This window comes from Anopheles arabiensis, chromosome 2 (assembly GCF_016920715.1).
Source record: "Anopheles arabiensis isolate DONGOLA chromosome 2, AaraD3, whole genome shotgun sequence".
NCBI lineage: Eukaryota > Metazoa > Arthropoda > Insecta > Diptera > Culicidae > Anopheles > Anopheles arabiensis.
In genome coordinates, this window is record NC_053517.1 from 33,777,772 (window position 1) to 33,790,449 (window position 12,678).

Here is a 12,678-nt window from a genome sequence, read left to right on the forward strand (position 1 = left end):
CCCGGAAGGCTCGGTGCAGGTGTGAATGAAACTGTACCATTTCGTACAGTACCACTAAAGGCGTGAAGTATTGCCCGCTTTAATGGTAATACTAATCATAATAATCGTAAAGCCGCAATTCCGTTCCCAACTTCGCAGAACCGTACATCAACATCCGTTTATCCCCGTCAGGCAGACGCAGCCCGCGTTCGAAGTTGTGAGAAATTCTCACTTACTCGCACCCTGCCGCTCTCTAGCGCCACTAAATCCGTGATTAGAGGTCACCCAGTTGGGACCAGTTTGAACAACAATTTGGTAGAACTCGGTGGGAATCTGGTCGACCGTTAATCGTGCAACAGCAAGTGCACAACAACAGCAGCAGCAGCAGCAGCAGCTCGGAAATATTGATAGCAAATTGGCGTATGAATCGGTCATGCATCGTCACGCCGAATGAGCAAACTTCATTAGACGGCGTGTCATTAGGGCAATGTGGGCGCTCTTGACTTGGTAGCTGGCCGCAAGAAGTTTATTGGCGTTCGAGGTAATCATTAATATCAACGATGGTAGAATACGGCCTACACTGGAACCATGGGCTGGGAACATAATTTTGGCAATGTTGGTGCGAAAATTCCACAGAAATTCATTACGATAAAGCCGTTCACTTCCTCCGTTGAAGCCGGTCGAGGTGAAATGAAAGTTTGGGGAGCACAAACGAGCAAATTTCAATGCTCCACAAGCAGCAGGCTAGATTGTGGCTAGGAATTAGAGCATGTAAAATGATTTTTGAAACAAAAATAAAGTCTGGTAGAGAGTGCCATTTTAATTTTGTTTGAAAATGTTGCGTCTTTTGAGACACCACTTTGTGGACAGTGTAGCTTACACTAGTTGGCGTGTGGTAGAGAGCGGTGTCTATCCAAAAACATATGGTTATAAGCAAGTGGACAGTCGTTTATTGGACTGGTAAACCCTGTATTATGAACATTTGCTGTACTATTTCTGGCTTTGATCGATTACTGAACAGAGGTAAAGAACCCTCTTAAGTTTGAAATTGATTAGTTTTAAAAGTAGGCACCGAAAAACGGACCCGTTTTGTATCGCTACCATTAGGACAGCTTCATTGTTGGCAGACCTTACCCAAATTCCAGCTAAAAAAGTTAACACACGACTACGTTTAAACGAAAGCTATGCATTGATTGAAGTATTTCCAATGATCCATGTTGCCAAGGTCAACAAATTTATTAGCATGTCCCTTTTCTCTAGGTTCAAAAATAAACACGGAACCCAGCCTTTGCCGCCTTCGAATCGTCGAGCCCAGCCCATCGAACCCCGGCATCAAACACAGTGATTGTATCTTTGATTGTCCTTTTCTGATGCAATCGAAAATCTTTTAGCTCCATTTGACACTGGCAACTGATCCCTTCCATGGCGGAGGAATAATGGATCCAATAAAAAGCGATTTTATTATTCAACCTTTTGAAGACTTCCAGGAAATGTGGAGAATTGACACAAGCGAATCTAAATATATCGCATCACCATCAACATGAGCAGTTTTCGAATAAATTGCCAACGAAAATATGTACACAGAAGACTGACCTTGGTAAATAAGCGATAGCTTGACCGCTTACCATCATAAAAAGGAACATCCGGGCTCGTACCGGAGCGTAGCACGAGACAAACACAACGGAGAAAACAACCCAACAACTCAGCTAAACTAAAAAAGGTTCACTGACTTACGCGCAGAATCAGCATCTTCGTCAGCAACGCCGTAAAGCTGACCGGCGAGTGATGAAGTGATGGTCGCTCAGTATGTAATGTTCACCCTCCAGCGGGTCAGCCTCACCCCCATCTAAACGGAGTCAACAAACTTTGGTTTTCGACCGACCAACATAATGGCAAACAAACATTGGGTCGGTTGCAAAACAATTAACAACGTCCGCTCCCAGCTGGTAGGGATTATGGGGAGACGCCGGATATGCACGAAAATGACAGAAGACAGAAGGATGGCACGGTGGAGGAAAGGAGGGTTATACTCACCAGGAAACGTAGTACAGCCAGCCGGCCACGGAGAACAGCCACGTGTTGACCGTGTTGAAGTGTTGCCAGTCGCGCGCGTACAGAAACAGTAGCCGCTGTGCATGGAAGGGCGCCCAGCAGACGAAGAACGTTATCACGACGGCAGCTAGAGAGCGGATGAGAACAGACCAGAGAAGAAAGTGCGCATGAAAAAACCAGGACAACAAAAAAGCTGCTGTTTGCATTGAAAGTGGATGGAGTGTTGAGGCAAGGAAATACTTCACTCGACTCCTGGAATGCTGTACGATGTTTTCATCTTCTCGCAGCCAAATGAGGCGCAGGGACTTGATTAAATGTGACCATCAAGCGGGTACGCGCCTTGGTCGGTTTATGGTGGGCGAGGGGTGGAAAATTAGAATTTGTTTCCCGCAGCTGGGAAATGAGTTGCATTGCGTTCAGTCATCGTTCTGCTGTTTGCTCTACAACAGGCAAAGCGAACACTTGACAACAACACCACATGGTTCGATACTCTCTACAAGTACATCGTTTGCGCTTATTACACGCCCCGACGACGATGACCTTCATGAACAGCTCCATTTGCTGCACATGTGCTTTCTTGTGATTTTGAATTGCTTCGAATGTTTGCGCTTCTTGCTAAGCACTGAGACCAGCACAACACGACCGCCCAGGATAGTTGGAAAATTCCAGCAAAAGCCCATCGGTTTAACTTTCTGTTGACAGCGTTTGTCAGTCTTTGTCATCTTTTGAAGACAGTAATTTACCAAATGTCACCCGGAAAGCATCTTAACCGCAGAGCAAAATGTACAGTGTGCCAAAAACATTGTTCCCCCAAAATTTGTGCGATAGTGGATGGCGTTGTTTAGCGTTGAGGCAAGCAAAGTGGCGAAGCACCCTAAAAATTACGATCATTTGTCATCGTCAGCGCTGTGGTGGAGGGAACGCAACCGAATAGCAAACGCCCCTGCAGTTCCACCGGTTCATATTCTGCCCGTTCCTGTATCCGGTTGCTGTGTTGATTTATGTTGGCTATTCAATTTTTGCACCTTGAGATTCATGGCCGAGCTCCTCGTTCGCTGATAAGAACGCCGTAGTCTACGCTTCAGTATGTCTATAGCTTGTTGCGGAGTTGATGTGTGTGTGTGCGGGTGATCCGGACAGCACGTGCTGATCCTTGGCACTGAGCAAGGCAAACCCGTTACAGTGTGAACTGCTGATAGGTATAACGTATCGCGTTACGAAACAGGAAGTACAGCTACCCGCGAAGGGCAATCACTGTGAATCGAAAGAAAAGGAAAGCCTTCCGTTTTGCACGGTCGTGCTCAAGTTGTCGTCAGATGTGTTTGCTGAGAGGGGCGATGGAATTGATGGCTTGACCCTTTTTCTTAGAGCGCCGCAGAAATCCGCATTCCATCAAACACGTCCATTACGTATGCTTTTGTTGAGCATCTTAAATTTGGAGGGTTTGTTTTAAAAACTCATGTATGACAAACAACTTGTTAGTTCCCCTGGTAAAGCAACAATAATTTTGAAATACTTTAAAATCATTTACATTATTCTGTTCCACCGTTCCGAAGTGTTGATGAGTTTCAGACCATTTACCCATCGTTACTGTAATCGAGTTTTATCGCACTGTTCTGAGGGTGGCCACAGGTGTTAATCTTCAAAAGGAACAGGCAAACATAAAGGCACCCTCGAGCTGAAAGCCGCTCATTGTCGGTACAATTGAAATTAATGGCCATTAGAGACATCATCACTGTTAACAGCGGCAGCAAACTCGTGGCCAGCGATGGGCTACTTCGGCTGAAATCGCTATCGCTCTGACCTTTCGCACCCATTATGGCTTGCGGAATGGTCTTTGGAATGGGCAACGTTGGTGACCGGATATGTGATGATTGCTATGGCGCTGTAAAAGCGAACGCAGGTGTGCGTGTGCGTGTTGTGGAAGAAAGTTTGTACACCTTCTGTTGGTATGTACCATTCCAAGTGACCAGGTAATGCTCTAGTAAGTATTTATAGTTTTTTTTGTGAATGAAGTCTACAGATACAAGGGTGGCCTTATCTCAATAGACAAAATAGAAAATCTCGTTATCACGCGTGTTTTACCTTTCATAAATTGAAATTATTTAATTTTATTTTATATTTTAATCATCATTATAAGTTTGATCTTTAGAGATCAAGTAATAGGAACTTCATTTTTCAGCATAATAGAAACTAATAAAAAATCATTAGATATAATTATTTTAAATCATTTATGACGGAACTAACATCTTTTAACTTTAATACAGGGTTTATTGAACCTCTTTTATTTTGTCATTTTATTTTCAAAGTATTTTTAAAATTGACTTTAATATATTTTTATTAAAACCCATATCAATTTGTGAATGGTACCATTTCATTTATTGTGTCTTCCATTAGGCTCTGCATTAAATAAAATTTGTTAAAACTGTGAAGAAACTACCTCAATATACTATTGATTATCACAGGAAAATTATTTAAAAAACGATTGATACCATTTTCGCTGCTGCTGTAAATGTTCCCATCAGCGATCCATCAACAAAATTGCTCCCATTTGGTATCGCCACAAATTGCAGTTTGCTTGATGAGGTAAAACTCAATTTAAAAATATTGCTGACTACGATTACCCAACGCCACTGATCGAGCGGTTAGCTCCGCACAGCGTACCCTCCCGTTGCGCTTATCCCGCCGGCAATCGACAACGGATGCTTCAGTAGGGCAGAAAAAGGCAGGTCTGCCCCTGTTAAGCTGCCATCGATGAAACACATCGACCGTACGCCATCCACGTACCGACACCTGGTTTTACTAGCGAGAAATATGCTTCCCTAATCCGACGGTCTCGTTGCCCGCGACCGGTGCGCCTGCAGCAGGGCAGGAGGAATGACTTGTAACCTACTACACTTACCCAGCATCCGGATGATGGCTTTCCGTGACTGTGATATCCTCGATGGTCCATTAACTGATCCGTTGCGAACGCCTGCGAAAATGAAAAATGAGCAAAAAAAAAAACCAGCGAGGTCGAGTTGAGCGGATGAGGTTGAGCAATGCTACCCAGCAAACTACCCCTTGGAGTAGCCACGGGACCGGGGAGTTGCTTTGGTTGAGCAAAGCCCGGCGCAGCCCTGAGCAGCTCACCGAGTTCGGCCGTCCGCTGAGTGCGGGATCGTATCTGCATCCCCATGCGCCCGTACAGCACCACCATGATGAGCATCGGAAAGGCAAAGAACAGACAGGTTGACAGCTCCCACAGTGGAAATCCCTCCGGATTGCTGAGCATGGCGCAGAACGCTGAGTCGAGGATTTTCTCGTTTGCTGTGAAATGTAGAGAAATGAAGCAATACACAACCACCAGCGCACACATATATCCATGTAGTTCATACGTAGCGAAGCAGGAAAGAAAAAAAAATGGAGTGCCAATGGGAGGGAGTGTTTGTGTTTCGCTCACGTTTAATAATGGTTCGCAGGGAAGAGAAATGAATGTGGCTGGCGGCAGGGCACGCAAACTCACTTGGCGGATAAGCGATGTAATCGATGTCGGTGAAGACGGCGAACGGGACCGCACTCAGCAAGCTGACGACCCACAGGCCGGCGATGATGCGCACCGGCCGCTGCAGCCCCGACATGGTGTACAGGTGCAGCGGGTGGCAGATGGCAAGAAAGCGCTCCATCGAGAAGGCGACGATGGTCAGCACCGAGACGTAGGTGGAAGCTTCCGAGATGAGTGCGCGAATTTTGCAGAAGGGCAGACCGAGATTGTACGGATACTGGTGCCAGTAGAGGCTGATCTCGTACGGGAGCCCTGTATGGGAGAGAATGGGAAGGAGTTGAATTGGTGATATGCTTAAAAAATGGGGAAATATTTTTGAAATGTCTTTTTGTGAGTAAGCATTAGAATTAATAGCTGAGACTTAAAAGCCCATGTGATTGAGCGTGAATGCTGCTTGCCAGAAACAAAATCCTAAAATCAAATGTTGGTTTATTTTGTATTCGATGCTAAATTACTTAACTTTACAAGAAATACTGTCATATTCATTATTTTTGTGTAAGTAAAGGAAGTTTTCCTGAACCTTTTTGTTGCGGTACTGTGGATATTGAGAAGCGTTTCTCCGTCTCTTAGCATTAATATTCACACTAGTTTATTCTCACAAAGCTTCATGTGACTTTTATTGCAGGAACTTTATAAATTCATTTATGAAAATATGCACCTAGCAACAAATCGTTAGACAAATGTAAGAAACCGTCGATCCAACTTACGAACGAGAGCAAATAAATTCTTCAGCCAGGCACTAGGGTGCCAAAAAAGGCATTTTTACTTCAGTATGGGTAACTTCACCCTTGCATATTTCATCGCTACTACAAAAAATTCCCACGTCATTAATCTTTTTTAAACCTCACTTTGAATAGCATAAACAGTTTCAATTTGAAACATGACAATATCATGACAATAGAAACCATTCAACCGCAATCCGTACGAGATAGTATTGGATGATGGTGGTTTCAATTTGAAACGGATTAAAGAAATGCTAAAGTGTGTTGCTTTTGTTTTAGCTTCTCTAACAGCTGTCTGCATGACTGCAAATTGTACCACTTCCAGTCTATTTTGACAACTTTTCGTAGAAATCAAATCACTCTTTATCCGATTCTGCACTGATTGCGTTTGTTCGTGCTCCTGATTACCGCTCCTGCGGTTCCTGTGCATGGCTGCCTAGTTCCGCCGAATGAAGCTTTTTGTAGGTGCTCTAATCCTTTTCCTCATAGCAGTGCAGAATGGTTGGAACTCATCCACGCAAACGAAAGCACCAAAATTCATGGTCCATGTCGCAAGCGCGGGCAGATAATGTTCACGTGATTTCCCTGGCAAACTGTGCTGCCAACTGGTACCAATATCCGCCCGATGGTATTCAATAACATAAAGCTGTTATTTGATTACGACCCGTCGGCGGGTTTCGGATTATTTATGTATGCGCGTAACGTGACGCGTATCTCGTGGGAGGTGGTCGGAATTGGGGTGACTACTGGTGGTATTAGGTATGCATGAGTATGTATGATTCGGCGTTGACGTCGTTGCCGATAATTTGCTTTGGTGACAGTTCCTATTGCAAGATCCGGAGAAACAATTCCCGTACAGGCTGTTGTAGTGTTGTTGGGAAGAGCTGATTTGAATGGGACGCAAATGTTAACAGATGGATGAAATACGTGTTCAATATTTGTTTGTTAGTGACTTATTCAACAATAAAGAATTTAACAATTTATTTGATTCTTCGATTCCTTTTCAAGCACGAGCCAAACTCTTTTGGAATTTTAACTTAATATTTATGCTTTGAATTATCATGCATGTGATAGCATTAAGTTACTTACAAGGTAATTTATTTTTGTTTTAACATTTACATCAACAGGATTATGATAAAAATCACTCTAACGAACAACTTTCCTTAAAACATTGTGCTATGCTGGTTTCTTTCGTTTATTGAACATAAAGGAACTACTTTGCTACCACTCAAGCTCGATGTAGAGTCAAACTTTGAAACACTTTACTGCTGGATTACAAGTGCAGCTTGTTTCCGGACGAAAACTGCAAGTGAAGCATTTCACATCAGTGACCCAAACATATGTGCCTTCTGGGGCGATGGAGCAGCCCAGTACTTCATTAATTGGGCACATGTCGCAAGCGGGTGCGCTACCGAGAAGGGTGTACAGCTGTCCAGCTTTACAGTTTTATCTTTTGTTTATATGCTTCTCCACATTTTTTATTGTTTTCTGTTGCATCTGAATACACCTTTTTTTAGCAACAGTCTCATATGCGTCTTTTACATCCATCCGACAAGCTTCCTCAAAAGGAAAAGTGCTACGTGCTACGTATGAACGCCAGTGTAGCATGTGCGTGCGTGACTTTTTTTTCATCAATCCGTTTTACGTGGTAACACAAGATCATGTGCTTTCGTGTTTCCCCTACCCATCGGCGAACAAGTCGTTGTTGTTCCGTGGTATGAAACTTTCCACTGCCGATGTCATTTCGCCTTTGAAGTTACAACATGCGTAAGCTTGTTTGGGCTACTGTTTTGTACTTCCTATCCGCAAGCATGTTGATTGATGCTAAATGTTCCTGGAGAATATGCTCCTTTAAATTAAGCTAATCCAATTGGGGAGCTCAGAAAATCCAAAAAATTAATTTCAACGATTACATTAAAGTCTGCTGCTGACTATGCTATGCTGAAGTAAGAATAGGCAAAAAAACTCCTCCTAAGGTTTGGGTGTTATAATGCTTAATGTAATTGGGTAAAAAATTTATTGAAACCACAACAAAGAAGTTTGTAAATAAAATTCATCAGAATTAAAGCTGGTAGGTTCATGCACGACACGATGTTTTGAGGATGCAGATGACATTGTTTTGTCTTAATTTATGGAAGCATATTTTTTGCGTACTTTAGCAAATTGCCTTTCAAAACCAATCAAGATATTTTTACTATGGTAATTTTCCGTTGTAGTAGATGTTTCTTTTAAATTTCTTAGAATATTGTGAGGGCTCAGCCGATTACTGCTAATATCACCTCATTTTATCGCTTCAAAGAAAGCATCCGCACGGCGTAGTAAATCAGTGTTTCTGTCACACGGTAACATCCCCGTTTCAGGGTGAGCATCACATTCTGAACTCAGGCTTATGAAACCTATCAAAAAGCTGTCCCCATTTCCTACGCATATTTGTCTACGCACTGGGAATCCTTCCTCATAGCTTTGAAACCAAAAAGGGATATTGTTATACGTCCTGGTTAAAGTAATAACCGTAGATGGCAAAGGATTCGCGCACAAACGTCCGACCAATAGGTTTTTCTCACGCAACCGACCGGAAATGAAGCCGAAAAACGCTGAAATGTACGTGTTGAAGTGTCCTCGTAGCGTTGAATGGAGTAATTGAAGTAAACGCGAACCAGTTCCCTCCACCCTCCGCTCTGTGGCTGTGTTGAATGGCTCTTCCAATTAAAATTGAAAAGCGATCTGGCGTATGTAGGATGGCAGCCGCCCGCTCACATTTTGAGAAAATTGAGGACACGCAACGCGAGAAGTGTTTCCGGTAGGTGGTTTTTTGAGTTGCCTTTCCATTAAAATGAAAGTGGGAAGATTGAATTGGAATTTCGGGCTCTCCGGCGTAGCTTTGAACGCACAGTAAAGGCGCAGAAATCCATGAAGGAGACCATACCCGACATATCTGAGCATCTTGTTCGTGCGTGTGTTTCGGCGCGCTGTGAATGTTCGGATGGAAACAAGGTGGAGACCATATTGCTCTGTGGCCTGTGTTTAGTCTTTGCCGTCCCTTGGGAATGATGGTCGGAACGTGCAGAGTGTTCCGGTACCGTGCGACGGATGAACCTGTTGAGCTACCGAGCTTCCGTTGCATGCTGTAGATCGTTTTGTGCATTTTTTGTGCCCAGAAGCACTGCTTAGAATGACTTCATAGAAGCTGGAATATTCATTTTATTGCGATGGATAGTTGGAGCTGCTGCTGATGCTACTGTCATGGAATGTGTTGGCAGACGCAATTGAAAATGTCATAACAAAACGAATCACATTATTATATAAATCAAGTGCAACGTTTGAGTCTATGGAGTAAGTCGAGTGAAGTGGAAATTGCACATTTCCAACATTCTATTGCACAGTAAGCGTTAAGGCCATTTCTTACAGAGAAGTCTTAAGGAATCGCATTGAAACGATTAAATGAAGAACATTGGCGTTTATGAGTTGTACAATTAGGATATTGTGTTCTTGTTTGTGGTACTTGGTATTTCGAATAACATCTATTGATCTTCCAACAAATGTCACAGATCCAACAGGAAATTTAATCATTTATGAAGATTTAAACCACAATCAATACCGCCATCAAACAGTTATTTTTATACCAGCTCATGCCAATGATCATAATTTGATCATGGCCGAGTAAAAGCTCTGAATCTGAAATCAATTTGAATCCATGCGTCATGGGACAAATCCTTACTCGTAGAATGGTGCGGTTCTTTGCCTTCGCTGTATCCAGTTGGTTGATGGCTTCATTTACCGAACAAAGCATACTCCTCCTTTTCTCTTCACGCTGAGTGTTCTTGTAGAACACACCATAAACCCCAGGCACAATGAGACCTGCCGGACGGAACCTGAGGCACCGGTCACCTCCGAGGTTCGTGTCGTGAAAATGAGACGTGATCAATTATGTGCGTCCAACGTTTTTACCCCAGCATCGACCCTTTTGCCAGCGGCTCGGAGTGCAGCCGGGCTAACAACGTCCACTTCATCACCGGCGTTCGGCTATCGGCTATCGTTCCCGGAAGGTCGACAATTTCATTATCGGCATCATCAGCGTCTTGTCAGTGCGGTACGGCTGCCATGGGGCCCACTTCAACCTTAAAGCTGGAGCGTGACCGTGGCAGCGTGATCCGTACACAACCAGAACCCGTCGCTGGTGCTCAGGTGGTAGGTTTGCCTTTGAGATGGCTCCAGACCGCTATTGAAACCAACGATTGGAAGCAGGGGCGCGACGCGGTACGAAGGATCAAAGCCCGTTGCGACGGACGGTGGCAAAATTAATCGTAGCCTTAGCCGCCCCGAAAGCTGGGCGGGGCAATTAGTGCGGTTATGGTAGAGCGATTAGGGATCAGCAGCGATAGAAAAGTAGCAGCTGCGGTGGTTGATTTAAGTGTTTGCCGAAACTTGCCATTAATGGTGATGTCTCTTTAGAGAGCAATATGGAGACGAAAGGTTGTAAGCGGTGTGCGCGGTGGTGCCTGTGAAGCAGTTGTGGCAAATAAGTGGTATTGTTGTTGAATTATTGATATTTCTTTTTACCACCGTTACACAGATGACACAACAACGTGACAATTGCTGCTAAAAACTTATCGTTTAAAGGTGATGATACTGTCGCATTATCAAGGAATTATAAAGGATTATCAAGGAGCATTATAAAGGAAAGTTGTCACAAAGTCAGAACAAAAAACACTATATTTTACTTGTTTCTATTTACAATTAAAGTTTAAACAGAAAATAAAAAAACTGTTTTTCTTCTATTTAGATAATACTCATACTGCAACTTATGACTAAAATCACTTTGATTCAAATTTGGCTTTAAGTTAAGTTTTAAGGATATTAAAGACATGTTTCAATTACAAACTTTAAGTAAACTTATTGTTGAGACGTTATCAACAGAGTCCTTTCTTTCACCCGAAATATGTAATACAATCAGTTTTTAAGCAACGTTAATTTATTATTTGAGGCTAAAAATTCAGTCGCTTGGCTCGGGGATACGTGAAAGCTTGGCTCAAGATCGTAAGCTTTGCTGCAATCGGAAATTTTCGTGCAATCGGCACGACTTGGCCCGATCGTTGTCAGCAGTTGTCCACACGACTCCACTTCGATAGCGTCCTCTATCGGGATTGTTGTAAAACACTAATGTACCATCGGATTGACCGTAAATATTAATTTTAATATTCAACACTTATAGTGAAGCTGATAGGTGGCTTAGAGAAGCAGATATGATACTTATAATATAATATCACTTATTTGACTTAAGTCTTAAGTATTTTTTTACCTTGTTTAGTAGCATATGCAAAACTGCAGATAAGCGATTCAAATCTTTTAGCTCTCAAACGTTGTTCGTTGGCGTGGTTGGTTTCTCTCTGGCAAGGCTCCCAACCAAAGTATACTTAAAATAACAAAAAGCTTTGCGCCTACCGATTTAAAACGCAACACCGTTAAGTGGAATGTTCTGTCCCTAATTGATGAATGAGCCACCTGGCATAATCCAACCTTCATCGGTCAATTTACACCTGCAAATCAACTAGTTCGTTAAACTCGCTCAACCAAGACAGGGGCTTGAGCCGCATTAAAACCCTCCGCCGGAGAGTTGGTTGGCCATACCGTGCAAATGAATGCATAAAATGTTCGGCTTCAATTTATTATGAAGCCACTTTTTCCCACTCGTCGGTGCCCGTTTCACCGCACGTAAGCTTCTGGTGTTCCTTTCGATGCCCTGCGGCTAGACGAACAAGACAGCCCAGGACAAGGCTCATTTAGCAGACACAACAGTCTACGACCCACGTCCTGCAGACGACAGTGAACAGCCGATAAGTCGATTCGAGTCGAATTTGGATGCAAACCGCACAGCAAGCCGACCACACAGGTTTCGTCAACTGTTTGCCGGGGCAACGTTGGTCTGGTTGGTGGTTTGCGGTTAGGTGGCCTGCAGGTCAGACAAAGCGGGACGTACTTTTCCCAGCACGCGTCCTACGCGTTCGAAATTGGAAAGGAAGAAGTTTGCTGCGATACAATGAGCTTGAGGTTGGGCGGTTTCTTTAACTAATTTAAAGTGGTTTTCTTTTGTGCCCCGTTTTAAGGAAGCTTGCCAAACGGCATAGAAGCTGAAGGATGGGTAATACGAGTGAAATGCGATTTTCTCACCGGTTGAGATGGGGCAAAAAGGGTTAACGAGATACAACACTGACTAATGAAGCGAAGCAGTGTCTGTAAGTTTGAGATAGTAGAAAACATAAACCACACGGAAATACATCAAAGCTCGTTAGAGGTGTAGTGGGCTACAACGAAACATAGACAGCCTTTTAGCTTCCGCTTTGAGCGTTGCTCTCGTTTCGTTGAAAAAGCGGTTGGGAAAAA

General features: G+C 43.5%; 1 protein-coding gene across 6 annotated transcripts in view; it reads right to left on the reverse strand.

Moving 5' to 3' along the window:
- The window catches only part of LOC120908574 (neuropeptides capa receptor), a 52,730-nt gene that overhangs the window by 14,726 nt on the left and 25,326 nt on the right, over window positions 1-12,678 (reverse strand). For all 6 annotated transcript variants that reach the window (XM_040319738.1, XM_040319737.1, XM_040319736.1 and 3 more), the window contains exons 4-7: window positions 5,537-5,827; window positions 5,164-5,340; window positions 4,934-5,005; window positions 2,014-2,158 (exon numbers count right to left, since the gene is read on the reverse strand). In XM_040319738.1, coding sequence (XP_040175672.1) covers window positions 2,014-2,158; window positions 4,934-5,005; window positions 5,164-5,340; window positions 5,537-5,827 — 685 coding nt within the window. The remainder of the gene's footprint in view (window positions 1-2,013; window positions 2,159-4,933; window positions 5,006-5,163; window positions 5,341-5,536; window positions 5,828-12,678) is intronic.